Source organism: Asterias rubens, chromosome 19 (genome assembly GCF_902459465.1).
Source record: "Asterias rubens chromosome 19, eAstRub1.3, whole genome shotgun sequence".
Taxonomy (NCBI): Eukaryota; Metazoa; Echinodermata; class Asteroidea; order Forcipulatida; family Asteriidae; genus Asterias; species Asterias rubens.
This window is the reverse complement of record NC_047080.1, coordinates 11,838,424-11,854,012: the sequence shown is the minus strand read 5'-3', so window position 1 is coordinate 11,854,012 and position 15,589 is coordinate 11,838,424. Positions and strand designations below refer to the sequence as shown.

The 15,589-nt window shown below is 36.8% G+C and overlaps 1 protein-coding gene across 1 annotated transcript; it reads left to right on the top strand.

Annotated features, from left to right (window-relative positions):
* Positions 1 to 545: 545 nt before the first annotated feature.
* On the top strand, positions 546 to 15,003 carry LOC117303032 (anaphase-promoting complex subunit 5-like). The gene is made up of 18 exons (XM_033787066.1): positions 546 to 1,024; positions 1,286 to 1,365; positions 1,595 to 1,710; positions 2,213 to 2,435; positions 2,917 to 3,091; positions 3,291 to 3,481; positions 3,905 to 3,986; positions 4,206 to 4,298; positions 4,594 to 4,661; positions 4,939 to 5,052; positions 6,003 to 6,225; positions 6,385 to 6,506; positions 6,863 to 6,979; positions 7,388 to 7,535; positions 7,777 to 7,846; positions 12,502 to 12,597; positions 13,737 to 13,831; positions 14,345 to 15,003. The coding sequence occupies exons 1-18, from the start codon at positions 680 to 682 to the stop codon at positions 14,459 to 14,461; spliced, it is 2,475 nt and encodes an 824-aa protein (XP_033642957.1). The 5' UTR covers positions 546 to 679; the 3' UTR covers positions 14,462 to 15,003.
* Positions 15,004 to 15,589: the final 586 nt, after the last annotated feature.

Below are 15,589 nucleotides of genomic sequence, written 5' to 3'. Positions count from 1 at the left end.
GTGTGATGCTTGACTGATTTTTTCGTGCCTTTTTGTATTTTGCCGGATACTGAAATGTCAGTTTATTTTAATTTACTGTAAGAAGAGAAAAATCACTATTGATAAAGTGCTATTTTACATCACATTCACAGGTACTGTGTGGGGCAATATGGGGCGCTGTCTGTCAATCAAGGCATAATTTGTGTGTATAAAAACTAACAAGCATTTTTGGGAAATGTGTGAACGTGATTTATGATTTTCAGTAAAAAAAACAAAAAACCAAAAAAAACAACAATAAACAAAAATTCATACAAATTAAAAATTTACGAGTGTCACACTCCGCGTTATCCTGTCAACCCCTTCTGTAAACAATGGTGTTTCATAGTGTAACAATAAAAAGTCCTTTTCGACCATTTGTATGAGAGGACAGGTGAAAATTGAGGTTGGGGGGGGGGGGGGGAAGGGGAAGGGGGACCTGTGTGAAATATTCACAACAAACTGAGATGGATTGGTGCACGCGCCACACGGAAGGACGTTCGTTGGACGAGTCGACCTTCAATTGTATAGTCAGGTTCCCTATCCATAAGTTATTGGTTTGATGCGGTAAGAGTCTGGATTTTTGCACCCTATGATATGCATATAAGGAATACAAACGAAACAGCGCGAATTTCTTTACGTGAAATTCACCTTAATTTCCCCGATGAATCCGTCTCATGTTGGCTCAGGGAAAGAATGGGTCACACCTCATAAAGTGTCCCTTGCTGTCTTAGTTACTGTGTTTGCTGAGAAGGAGTTTAACGAGAAATGTCCTGTTGCAATGTCACCGGTCTTGGTGACCGGATCGGGGCAAAATACGGGTACGGACGAGGAGTCATTTGCACCGTGGCCGGCAGCTTCAACTGGTGGGTCGGATGCGAAGGAATCACCGGTTGAGGGTGGAGGTGAGCTCAGTGCAAGTAGTGTAAGACCGGGTGCAACTGCTGCAACAGGCTGGAGTGTTATGGTCAGCCGAAATTTCGCACTCTCGATGTTAAAATGGATCCAGGTAAGCCTCTCTTCACAATTATGTATTAATAATTAATCATGATTCATGGTATGTTTTATCATGTTTAATACTTTTAATAATAATATAAACTTTATATATTGTTCATTTTCAGGATCTTACTTTTAATAATAATAATAGGCATTACTTCCATTTTGAAATTTGTTTTTGAATGTGATTGAGTTGAGTGTTTCGATTCACAATTTTGACCGACATTAGGTTTATTATTAAATTACACTTAATATTTCATTGATTTTACTTCAGAGCTCTGATATGGAATTTCAAGATCTGCTGATGGGAGTGAAGGAAATCGATGAAGAACTGAGCAAAGATTTGATAGAAATGTAAGTTTGCATTTGTTCAACAGCAAAAACAAATAATTCAAATCCTCATTCAAATCCCACTCTTGTCAATATTTCTTTGTTGAACTCTACTTCTAGAAACTATATATTATAAATATAAGGCTCCGTATAGTTTATAGAAGTAGTTGAACCCCAAATCAATAACACACTATTTTCATGTATGTGAAGAAACAACATTTTAAAACTTAATCTACATTTTTTACTCTACCAGGTTGAGTTCTATCAACACTTCAGGACTTTCTGCACTGGCTGATTTTATCCAATCTCTGGATAAACTACTTGATAGTAATAATGGTCAATCACCTGTCCATCGACACAGTGTGCTTGGTAAGGATAATTATGAGATCTAGTTAAAGGCTACTCCTAGAACTCTCCCACCGGAGACGATAGCCGGACGTAACCGAAAATAGTTCTAGGAGTAGTTATAGTCCACAAGGATTATGAGATCAATAATAAAATTAGAGTTGTGCATAACTTACATTTACTTTCCTAAACCGTTATTTAGTGACTTCTGTTTAATCGTTCCAACCAATTCCAATCAGAAGTTAATTATGCGTTCGTCTATAAAAGAAACAGGGTTACAGATGTCAACACACATTCAAGGAATAAGAATTAAACACTGTAACCACGTCTTTACAGGCGCACAATTACAAATCACAGTGGGGCAGTGTACAAGGCAAAAAGACAATGACTTTCGTACCAACAACCGTTAATGATAAGTAGTTGTTGCTGCAAGTTTTTTTATGCATCTCAGATTCCACTATCATCATTGATTTAACAAATTGTAAGGATTTATGATTTAATAAAAATGTTGTTGCTTTCTGGACAGGTATTTTCATTCGGCGTATGGTGCTCTCCTATGACAAACTCTCCTTTGACCAGGTGTCCAGTTTGTTTAAAAGTCTCAAGGTATACCTTAGTGGTCTGGATGGACACTTGACCGAAGATGAGAGAAGCAAAGCCATGATGGACATCAGTGTAGTGGACGATGGAGGAACAATGACTACCGAGGAGTTAGAAAGGACCAGACCTGCAAATCGACAAACAAAAAGGTATGCAGTCACTTCATTACACTAATGTTGATTGTTGAGTATAGACTATGCAAGACTTAAAGCCAATGGACACTATTGGTAATTGTCAAAGACCAGTCTTCTCATTTGCTGTATCTCAACATATGCATAAAATAACAAACCTGTGAAAATTTGAGGTCGATTGGTCGTCGGAGTTGCGAGATAACTATGAAAGAAAGAATATGATTTTCTGGAAATCTGAAGGAAACAAAATCACAAACTTTAATGTCCAAATGGTTGAATACCAGTAAGACTTACATAGTCTAGCATACCTTGAACTTTGACCTTGAAGGGGCACAGGAATTTTCCTCTGGTAAGGGGTAATCTATGAGGCTTGTACTTATATAGGAAGAAGAAGAAGTATGAGGAAAATATAAATTTGTATTGGAACTTTACAATGGCCAGAAGAAGGAATAAAGATTTTAAACAGAGTTAACTCTTATTTTCATGTCTCTTTCTCCAGGGTGGGTACATTGCACCTGCCATCAGAACAAACCTTCACACACCAGCAGGCAGAGGTGTTCATTGCACAGCAGGCTCGTCTACTTCAAAACGAAGAGCCAGGGGCTCTTAGTCCAAGCAGGCTACAATATGAGATAACGGCTTTAAAAGAGACTAACCCTGATCTGCCGGAAACAGTTAGTTCTTATATTATGTTTTTGAGTGTTATATTTCAATTTTGTTTTTGGGTTTTGTTTCTGAAGATAAATATAATCACGGAAATGACACTACACATGTATTCATTACACATTTCTTGTTTTTAAAGCTGAACCTTATAATGTACTACTTTTAAAAGTGTAAACTAAGTTACTGCCTAATTCTCTTCAAAATCCACAGCATTTTCTCTCCTATTTAAACTCTCTGCGGTTGAGTGAGTTCTGTGGTGCTACACGCAGTCTCCATAGTTACTTTGATCGTCTGTTGCCCAAAACCAATGATACAAACAGCAATAGAGATGAAGGAACTAGTAGAAGCTTCCGCTATGCTGCCCTCAATCTGGCAGGTCTACACTGCACTTTTGGTCACAGGTAAGAGTGGATTTAGTCTGGTGACAGGCACTGGTCTAACAGGCCCAATGATTTCATTGGATACAATTATTTCATTGCAGAAATGGCAGTGAGCTTTCCATATCTGTGTTATGATTGGTCCAAGGTGATGTAGTTTTTCAGCTTGCATATATATATGTACATGTACAAGTGAATTCACTGAATTGACTGCAAATCTCCTTTTGAAATGAATGCAAGGCCAAAGGAACATCTGGCAGCATCTGTTTGAAAGCTATCTGGCGTTATTCATGAGCCTCAAAGTGTAACAGCAGATGTTAAGGCTAGAGTTGATTTTACTTTCAGTATTGTCCAATTATACGAATGGTTCAGCTGTTGTCATCTTGAAAGATTGGTTATTTCCATAAACTTGTTTTGGAAATGTTGAGATTGTTTTTCTTCTTAAAGGGAGGAAGCGTTGTTAGCGCTGAAAGAAGCAATCCGGATTGCACATGAGAGTAACGACAATATCTGCCTTCAACATGCACTGGTAAGTACATGTACTTGCATCCAAGCTTAGGCGATTGTGTGGGTTTTCTTTGCAATAATTTCTCGGGTTTTCCTCAAACATCTAAAACTGAAAGTTTCTTTTTTGTCTTCTCTGTACATTTCCTGTATATGTTTCTGTTCAATTAGCAAGCACAGGTCTGTTTAGAAAAACCAGGTTGAACATGAGTAAATCTTAATGATGTAAACCTTATCTTTGCAGAGTTGGTTATACAGACTTCAAAAGATGAAAGGGGAGGATGTTTCTCATCTTCTAGATCGCTCCATCTTACGTTCAGATGCTTTGAATCTGCCGGTAAGTAAAGGGAAACGAGAGATGATTTGTAAGGCTCGAAAAATCACACTGGACTGCAGGTCCGGGGCCTCTGACTTTAGCTTGGCACCTGTAAATTCATGACTAGATTAAATTCCGCCATTTACTTATTGCTAGTTGGGGTGTGTGATAGCTAATCTGGTGGTGTGTTTTGCCTGGCTGATGATGAGGAAAAATTGTGATCTCAGACTTGAAATCAAGTCTAACTCAAGACATATTTTTGTGTTAAGCAATGAATTAATCGCGAATGATCTCAATTTGTTTGTATTTCCAACAGTATCTGACATCTCTGGGTATTCAGCATTTTTCTCAACACAAAGGTCTCAGCTCTGTCGATCCTGCCAGGTAATTTACATGTATAGTATATCGGACCCCAAATCATGGTGCCACAGAATTCTACACTTTAGGCACCCTAAAAGCATGTAATAATACACCTTTCTATTGCATTTCACAACCTGACTTTTTCAGCACTTGTGCCAGTTGCCTGATCAAATTTTGTTGGGCCCTAAATCACAGAACTCTGCAGAGCCATGAAATTGGACCCTGTTTGGAATGACACCTTTCCTTTGTCCACAAACATCACAAAGTAAAGATAAACCTCTTCACCCTTCTTTCCTTTTAGTGTCTTTGAATACCTGACTAAAAGTGATGTCCTGAACTGCAAACACAACCAGCCACAACTGGTTCAAACCAGTCTGGCTCAGCAAAGTGCCCTCTGGCAGATGTACGGACACAGGTGAGTGAGCACTCATGACATAAACCAGGAATTTCATCTTAGCGAGGGCAAGGCCATTTTTAGTTTGCAAAGGGCAGTTTCGTTGCAGAATGTTGAAGTCTATGGGAAACTTTTGAACGAGCTCCAAGGTCGAGACAAGGGGTAACAGAGGCTGTCTAATCCCAGGCCTGTGTCATCATAAACCAGGAATCTGACTACGGTCCAACCCTTTTCCTGCTAATTAAAAGCTTTGCATTTGAGAAAATAAAGCGTCTTGCTAATAGAGATCAACTAGAGGATCAGGGGCCGATTTCACAAAGCAATAAAATTCATCGCAAGACAATTTTTCAGTATCACCATAGTAATTTGTATTGTGACATCACCATTTTCATAGCAACTACGATTGATTTGCAGTTACGATCAATCTTAGATCTTTGTGAAATCGGCCCCAGGTTGGCTCAGTGTTTTCTTTCCTTGCCTTTCACCTCTGTGGACCCCTGGTTCAAATCCCACCTCAGACCAGAGCCTTGCATTTTGGATTGGGTTTCAGTCCCTACCTGAATGCTTGTGTTTTTTACTTTGGGCTTTCCTCCCACATCTGAAACTGAACATTTTTCTTTTTGTTTCCTAGTGATACTGTTATTAGTGTTGGACGTGTTATAAAATAAATTAAAATAAAACATTAAAAGCAATTGCAGATCAGGCCTGTATGCGAGGTTTTTGGAAAGGGCAAGGGCACCAAGGCATTTTCTCCTCGATAAAAGGCACCCTGTGAGGAAGTTATAAGTTTCTACTGGAGCATTTGAAGGACACTGAGGCAACGGCCAGGGGGCATGGAGGCAACCACCTTTGTTGTCTCAGTGAGATCAGGCCTGGCAGCTTCTTGGTTGGGAAGCTATTCATTCTATAAGAGATCTCTCGATCTGTAACTAACCATTCCTCATTTGTCGTTCTTTTTTTCTTTAACGAAGGACAATGTCCTCCCACTGTGACCAGCTACTTCTTCATCTCAGTCATCAAGATCTCCCCGGTGGAGCGTCTAATAACTGCTTGATCACTAAAGACAGCGAAGTTATTTGTCTTGCTATGTATAACCAAGCTCGTCTCCATGCTGAACAAGGAATGTATGCTGCTGCTCAAGACATCCTGAAGCTGGCTAAAGACAGATTTCCATTCCTCTCAAGACATGCAAAGGTAAGGAAATAAACTGTGTTCAGATAAAATGTTTTACTTCATTTGTCATATTTTGTTTCATTTATTTTATAACTGATTCTATTATTTGTTTTCTTCTTTGATTCTATGAATTGTTTCTTTTTTTATAATCCTCCTTGGTTTTTTTTTTTGTCTGCCCAGTTGTGGATGGAATGTGAACAGAAGTTGTTATTTGACAAAGCCATACTACAAGGGAAATGGCCTCAAGCTGAACAAGCCATTTTGAACTTGTCACCTTTGAATGAGACTGACGCCCTCTTTAGGTGAGTTCTGGAGATGATTTCATTTGGCATTATTGGATTAATGAATTAGCGCCCTCTTGTGGTGGCAAATGTTTACTCTTGGAGGTTTACTACTTCACCAAGTAGGCCTAACAAACCATGGCCAAACTATTTTCCCTCTTTTCTGAAATAATGTTTCATGTTCTTGGCGCTCATTTAACAAAATGAAAGTTTTGGCAATACATTTTCTTGAAAGTCCAAAGATAGCTTTTATCTTAAATTCTATTCCCATTATCAACAACAAATTATGATATAAATTTTGATATATAACTTTTATGTGTGAAATTATGAGACCAATTTATGTTGCACCTTTTAAGGGTTAAATCCTTTTGTTTCAGACGAGCAATTCTGTTAAAGAAACAAGGGCAGACATCTGCTGCTTTTGACATCATCAATGACATCCTCGGTGAATGCAGAGACAAAATAGACGGGTATACCACAGAGCTTCATGTATGGTACAGTCATCTCAGTCTCATATCTTCAAACTTAAGCCATTTCCAAATTAGTGGCTATGGCTTGATCACCATGGTAACATGCGTTGAAGTATAGGCTGCCCATAGCAACACCCTCAGCAATAGCCACAGCCAACGCACTGCCATAGTCTAGGATCTTGAGATTTCGTTAGTTTCAGACCTCTTACTCTCAGACTTCCCATACCCACAAGTAACATACATTACATTTTGTCTGGTAACCTAGTTTTGCTAAGCATGACTTTGTTTGATGCTAAGCAAATTTGTACACAAATTATTTAAATTTTTAAATTGGACCCAAATCATAAAGTTCTCAAGACTAGTGTATAAATTTGATGTAGGGAGGAATATTTGAGAAGTAAATGATTAAGCTTTGTCTTCTATTCTCTTTAGGACTCTAATTGAGTTATCAGAGCTGCATTCATCCACCTCCAATCACACTCAAGCAATCCCGCACCTGTTGCAGGCCTTGGCACTATGTAAGACTCACCATCTCTCATCACTGTATACCAAGGCAATGGCATGTCTTGCACAAGTTCAGGTAAAGTTTATTTTATGTCTCTATTATGGCAGTTGCAACAACGATCAATGTTTGATAATTTGTACACAGGTCAACTCTGGGGAGAATGGACATTATCTTCTTGTCAATTTTATTTTGTTTTAAATGAAAAGTTTTTTGTTTTTAAAGAAGGCATGGATTCTAGTTTGTAAAAATTATGATGTGAATTGCATTCCTAAATAAAGAATTTAGTTTGATAATCCTGTTTGTTGTTTTGTTATAGCTAATGATGAAGATGCACAAACATGCTCTAACCCTAGTGGATGGAATCATGCCCCAAGTTCTTGCAAGTGGTGAGTCAAAATCTGGAATGTTTATCATTAAACCTCCTACTATGTGACCATTTAATGTCATACACATTTTTTAGTGATAGATACACACAAACCACTGTATTGCATACCCTTTGTGGGACTGTTTTTGTTCTGTGCACTTTTTAGAAGAAAAAAAATGTTAAAAAAATACTCTGTGGACTTAAGTCCACATAGTGTTTCAAAACCATGCCTTGTGTTGACCTGTTTTGTTCTCAGGTCCACCCTTTATATGCTATGCCTGCCCAAAGTAGCCTGCAGTATGATATCATTATGGTGAATACATATGCATAACACATAGACAATTGTGTGTTTAGTTGTGGGTGGCAACACACCCAAATGGGGCCAAATGGTTTGAACTCACTGATGCAAGAGTTTACAAGAGTAGTTTGGGTTATTGTTATTCTTAGGATCCAATATTTATATTTTATGCAAGAATTCATCTGAATGCACTGTTTAGAATTGACGTCACTGTGAAGTTGTGAACTACAAGGCTGGCAATCAGCCAAACTCACACGTTGTATTGAGGCTATGGCCCAATGGTCATTGAATATCTGTTGGAACTCACTCCTTTCACACAAGAAGGATTTTGATTTGATTTGATTTGAAATGGTTATGTGAGAAATAATTTTCATAGCCATTAGGCTGAATTTAATGTTTTGTACAAGTTTAAAACATTGAAATACATTACAGAAATTAACATCAAATGTAAACAGAAAAAACAAATCACTAGCACTCCAATAAGTAAAGAACCAATACATAGGCAGCGGAACAGAAAAAATGGAATTGGGGGCCCAAGAAAAACAAGATTTGTACGAGAGCAATTTAAATATTACAAAAAAACAATGAAATTATGTAGAATTTTACCTGCATACCGAAAATCCTCAAAATTTGACTAAAACAGATTTTGTTTTCCTGACATATACGCCCACATTATCAAGCAGTAATATAAAAGCATTGTTCGTCACTCAAAACGTGTTTCCTAAAACGTGTTTCCTACGTCAGCTCTGAAGAGGCAGCTCTGTTTACTTTGCCGAGTTACCACCCCCTAATCAGTATTTAAAATATTGACACACTTGCCTAATTTCCTCAGGGATGACCCCATTAAGTATTAAAGGATTAAGTAGAATGTTTAGGGATTGTCTGAAAATGTTTGCAAATAATGTTAATTTCTCAAATTTATACTGTGTAGTGTGTGTTCTGCCACTGAAGTATTAGAAACATCATACATTTGCAATCAGTCCGTCTTTATTTTTATCCACTGCTTCGTGTCCTCAGGGAGCGTCTTAAGCTCCTTCAGTTATGAAAAAATTAGTTTAATGAAACTACTTTTCCAAACACAAATGTTGCACCATCCCACCATATTCTCATTAAAAGATATTTACTTGATGATGTGGTAGAAGTAGTATTATAATTTACCAACATTAAGTACACAGTATTTAAGTAAAAATTATGTACAAAAGATCTGCCGTATGTAGGTTAATTTGGCGAGTCAGAAGAAGTTCAGAAAAAAGTTAGAAAAAGTTCATCTGCCTCCACATCAACGTGACCTAATTGTATGGAAAGGTTCTGACCAATAGCCAAAGTCTGACATTGGTGGGTAGGAACTAATAACCTTTGCAACTGGCCCCAAAGTTCAGTGAGCTGCTTAGTCACGAAAAGTAACTAAGCACATTAAAAGTGTGCTTACCAGAACAAGATTACTTACCAGCCAATTTTATACCAGGTCATATGCACCACGTTTAAGTGAAATTTTCTGAAATGGGCACTGGGACTAACTGATAGAGCTGCTCAACCCCATAAAAAAAGTAACTAAGCACAACAAAACTGCTTACCACAATACGGTTACCATGTTATATGCATATCATATACCATGTCACTCATTGACTGGTATCTTGCAAATGTTTATTAGCTGAAAATTTGTAAGCGAAATTGTCTGCTTGAATTGTGCGGTGGTTGTTAACCCCTAATGTCAATTGTCAAACCCTGATCTTGATTTCTGCTCAGTGTTTACCAGACTGGCCTTTGGGTAAACAAAGATCAGCTGATTCTTTTTATCATTTCAACATCTAGTCACTCTCCAAACTTTAACTCTTTAGTGCACCATAAGTGGACACAATCAACACAATTGAATGCCATAAAAGGTTACTTTAGTTATCGTATGATTAGTGTCCAAGGCTTGAATTTGTGTTGAAATCCATGTGTGTCGCTCAAACTTTCTACATGACCAGAAGTGTTTTCAGAAAAGCAGAAAAACCCTGTTGTATACATTTTAAACTTTAAAACTGTTTTTGTTTGAACAGGCGCATAAATAAGAATATTTATCTCATTGAGTATTGAAAGGTATTTATAAGACTCAAAAGTCAACATTTGAACAATTTTGTTTTTGTTCAAGATATTACAAGGTGAGGTATTATTGTTCAATTGAAAAACAAAAGACACTGGACTTGTTTGCTCATGAGTTTACTGGGCCGACGCTTAAATCACTGGCCTGACGCTTAAATCACTGGCCTCAGGCCGGGACAAAAAAAAATTAACTTTGTCCTGTGCTCACCTTGCAAAGAGAGGTTAGGCAGGGAATAATTAGTAACACCTTTTTTGTAAAGTATAATCCTGCAGAAAACTAGAAAGAAAAAAAATTGTCATTTTGTTGGCAACCTTTTCCTGCTCAAAATAGACACCAAAAACCTGAGCTTTGGAGTATTATAAAAGAAGTTTAGACCTTGGCTTGAACAATGGGCGTGTTGACTAACAAGGGTAACCCAATGGTTATTGTACACATACCTATTTATACAGAGTGATTATTATCCCATTGTTTGACATCTTTATGATAACCACATTATTCATAGACTCCCTTTAGGTTGCCTTTTTATAACTAGAGAAGTTACCTCACCCAATTGTAAAACAGAAACATGTTAGATTACCCAATTTTTTAACAGATTTTGCAATGCAATGTAATTTGTATTCATTCTTAAGTTGATATTACTGCTGTTTTACTTACTTCGTAGGGATAATGAAAACCAAAAATATTTAAAACAATAGGTATGGTTATAAAACATTCCAAGGTTTCCACATGATTTTGGAAAACAATTCTCTCCTCCATTTTGCAATAGAAAATAAATTACATTCAGAAAAAAGGAAGAGGGTTTCATGGGGATATGTGACCATAAAGCAACTCAGACAAAAATTCAATTTCATGTTAAAGATCAGAAAAAAATATTAATAATGCCTCAAGAGTCAAGACAAGTCTTGTTATTTTGCTTGCAGAATCATGGGTTTGGTCACAAAGTACTGCATTAAGGTAGTTGGCTGTAAAATGATCTATGCCTTATGTTTCCTGTCTCAGTGCAGTTATTTGCAGACTTATAACCACCCACAGAGAATAGTAGATGGGATTTGTGTGGGCATGTTTTTTTTTTTTTTTTTTTTTCTAAAGCAAGAAAAGAAATGGCATAGAAGTCCTGATTTTCCATCTCATTACAGGAATACAATAGTACTTTCTCAGTTGAAGCCCAATACATACAGAATGCCCCTGCATCTGTGTGAACATGAAGGCCTATGCAATAATTATGGTCTATTGTACTGTTAACTCGTTGGCAACGATGAAGCAAAAAATGTACATTTAATGTCTATTAATACTTTTACCCGTTTTTTATTATAAATTGGTTTATTGGAAAAAAACACATTGCAGCCAAAGGCGTATTTCAAGCCATTTGGTGCACCGTTTTTTGGCTATGGTATTAGTTATTCTATCTAAAAAAACACAATCACAACTGAGTTTACAATATTTATATTTTATATTGTTAAAACTCAAATATACAGAAATGTACTAAAGACAAACATAAACAATCCGTAAGAGTAGTTACTACTAAACAGATTACACATCTATTCCGGGAGAGGGGAGGGGCTTGTGCCCCTTCTGTAACCCCAGTCAGCTAGGTCTATACCTGTTAACATCATTGGTCTCCAGCACAGCTGTCTTACCTTTTGAGTCAATGCAATACAGACGGATATAGATCGAGTTCAGTTGAATCTCGGGACATGTTGTCTACGCGTGTGAAACTAACAAACACATCATTTAATGTTTAACTTGTTTTGTATAGCAACATTACCATATAATAGTCTGTGAGGAGCTTGTATCTTTTAGATAATGCACGGATTGTTGACTCTCTTTGTAATTAACCCTATGTTCCCGCCCCTTTTTACCTTCGTCCTCTGATGCAACCATAACATTATTTGTCTGAATATTGGGCTGAATTGTCTATATTCATGTAAACACTTATGTCCTGTTCAAAAAGCTGGCTTTGACACTTGGCATAGACCTATTTCTTCATTTCACCAGTGCCCTGGAAATGCCCCTTTTCACAACTATTTTGCAACTTTGCATTTTTTAGGATTTGATGCTATAAACCCAGCCTTATTGACAAACTCCATTGTGTTGTGTTTCCAGACAGTTTCAAAGGCTTAACCGCTCGGCCATAACACACCACAATATGTGGCGTATGAGCATCCACGCCAATTTCCTCAGTGTTCATAAGCTCAGGCACAGTGTTGGATTTCGATGGATTCAGACAATATTATTGTGTCAGGTTTTTCTATGAAATAAAAAGTTATAGCTTGTCCTTTTAATTCTTTAATAGGTACTTTATATGACCAATGCTGTGTTAAGTTCCTGTATGCAAAATGCCAAGTCGCCTGCTCTTCATCTTCCACAGATGCTGGCAATAGAAAAACAGGTATTAATTGATTACAAATTTTGTTTTACCCATACACAGATGTGTATTAGCACTGTATACTCAGTACTTTCCCAAGTCCTGTGAAGTGAACAAATATCACAGGCATGTTACTCGGGTGGGATTCTAACCTGCGACCCTTGCAATTCTAGAGCAGTGTCTTACCAACTAGACTACCAAGGTTGCCCGGTAGCTAGAAGCAGTTCGAATCCTATGTTTTGGCAGCGGGTTCGCAACGATACAAGAGATGTTAAACTTGCATCGGGGATATAAACAAATCGAGAGAGAAAAAACACCCAAATTAATAGTTATTAATTTACAGTTATGCTGTTAAGAAGGAATTTTACATAAGAACTACTTGTACTCTTTGTATATGTATTTTGGGATCAAGCCGGCCAGTCAACCTGTGATATTTTGGGAAGAGGCAAAATATCCGTTACCAAGTATTGAAATATTTTTTGTTTAACTCTTAAAAACCTTATTTGATTAAATGCATCTGTTTTTACCCAACAGATGGGAATGGATGAATTGTGTACCATTAAGTCAATATGCTTTAAAGTGACCTTGTATCATATTTTCATATGTCCTTTTAGAGTACAATCCTTTATCAAAAAATAGTTATCCACAGACAGACTCTGTGAATTGAACTTATTGTTGTACTCGTAGAATATTGGTGTTGCTATGGCCTTGGAATACCGAGCTTTGTTAATAGGCTGGCAAGTCACAACCTAGACTCAATTAAACCCTCAACTTTGTGAATCAAAAATTTTTATCAAAACTCAACAACCTGCAGTGATTGTGCTGTCAAAAAAAGATATTATAAACTTTTCCATTTGGAAAATTTAAACCCTATTACCACTTCAAATGATACATATATTTCAAAATTTCAGAATTTCGTCTGCATGAAGGAGAGTCCAGTCTTCACTTGCATGTACTCAAAACAAAACCTTTTAATGTGAAGTTCTCTAAGAAAAGAATAAACAACTGAATATTGCAGAATCTGTGTATTGATAGAGGCAAACTTTGAAAACTTATATTCATTTTCTAAACAACCATTTAACTGTAACAAATACATTGCATTAAAATGTAATATGGCTGACATTATAAGTTGGAAATGAATTCTTATGTGTATTTTTATGCAGTCTTACTATCGGTGGTGCAACTTCTTCAAGACACTGCGGATGGATACCACTCTATGGAGGCAGAGTATCGAGTCAAAGATGTCATCTATCTTCAAGTAAAGTATCCCCTTCTTGTCCTCTCACTTCCTTTTCTCAGGGGTCAGGGGAAGGGTAGGGGTAGACTTTGTATCAAAACGTTTATTTTGGCATTTAACGAAAATAATGCTCATTTCTGTAAACTTGTTGCTTCAATAATGCAGGGTTGCATCTTTTGACCCTTAGTTGATGCTGATGGAGTCTCTCAGAATAATTTGGTGTCGGATGATTTAGATACACCTGTCTTTCTGTCTCAAGGATACAGCTTTGTGTTAATCACTGTTTCCTACATAATCCATTAAGTTTCCTACATAATCAATTAAGTGAATGAGGAAGACAGGTTGTTAAAATGTGCATAATATAAATATTTGTGTTCGCTGAGAAATGCATTGCCTGCATTGTAAATTTTAAACTGTTTGAACCTATTTCGCCCCTTATTTTCCTGTTTTATTTTCCCAAAAAATGTCAGGTTGTCTTGACACTTAAAGAGGGCTACATTAATTTCTTGGTTTTTTTTCTTGATTATCTTCCAGGCTCATCTGTACAATGAATTGGGTTATACATCTGAACGCAACAAGTGTGCCCTTAAGTTCCGCCAGCTTGATCAGCAGTATCCCACATCTGTGTTCCCACCCACATCAACATTATAACCTATCCTATCAGCCAACGTTATTGATCTCATTTGAACAAAAATATAGGGTTTTTTTTCTTTCTCCACAGGCCAGTAAAATATGGCTTTGTAAAAACAGGTTATCAACCAAAATATCATGTAATGTGTTTGTGGTTGGGTCCCTGCAAATATCTGCTAAACAAATACCTTTTGTTTTGAAATATTTCTTCTGGCCAGTTGTTGTGGCCGATAGATAAAACACTTTGAGTTTATTTAGACAAAACTTTGTGACAGCCTAAGCCCACTCAAAACAAAGTTTAGTATTTATATAAATAATTGCTTACACTGTGTGTGTGTAGCTCAGCTCAAAAACATATTCTTAAACACTCTGTCACATGTACCATTGTGACTGTTATCCTCAATTAAGCTTGGCAGTAATTTGCTAAGCATATTTTTTGCTTAAGCAGCTGTATAATAATGGGCTCTGGTCTTGTCATTGCTTATTATTTTTCGCAAAACAGACGGGTTTAAAAAACATTTGTTGAGAATATTTATGCGCAATAAAATAATTTTTGTGGAGTTGATTTGTCTCCTGTATGGATTTTCTTTTTTGAAAGAAGTGGACAAGTTTACATCTAAAAATGCACAACAATATTTGTACACCATTTTTAAAATATTGTAATCAAACACAAGGTTTAGTTATACACTGACATCTGGTCAGGTAATAATCAATATTAATATTTACATTTCTCCTTAGACCTGGAAATCAGTTGTTATTGTGAACAGCTGTTTCAGTTCTGCTTATAGTCCCTGACCCTAATTCATCACCTGATAGACAAGTTTTATATCTCTGATCATTACACTGAAGCTTTTACCAAAGTTCCCACGCTTCGTGAAACAAATGCAAACAATGACATTTAAAAAGAAAAGGGGCAATAATATGAAAAATTACACAATAAATTCAATACCAGACCCTATTTTATAGAGTTGCGAAAGCACACCAAGAAGCTAGATACAACAAAATTATGCTTGATACATGAATAAGGTGAATGAGGTTACAAGCCAAACTACGTTGCCACAAAATTTGTGTCTGGTCTCCTGCTCATTTCTACTCATCTCTTGCACTTTTGCAGCTCTACTAAATTGGGCCCTGTGAATCCACTTTTTA

Coding starts and splice junctions, on each gene's coding strand:
- LOC117303032 (XM_033787066.1), top strand. CDS start 680: ATGAATCCGTCTCATGTTGGCTCAGGGAAAGAATGGGTCACACCTCAT. Junction 1,366..1,594: donor AGCAAAGATTTGATAGAAAT/GTAAGTTTGCAT, acceptor TTACTCTACCAG/GTTGAGTTCTATCAACACTT. Junction 2,436..2,916: donor GCAAATCGACAAACAAAAAG/GTATGCAGTCAC, acceptor CTCTTTCTCCAG/GGTGGGTACATTGCACCTGC.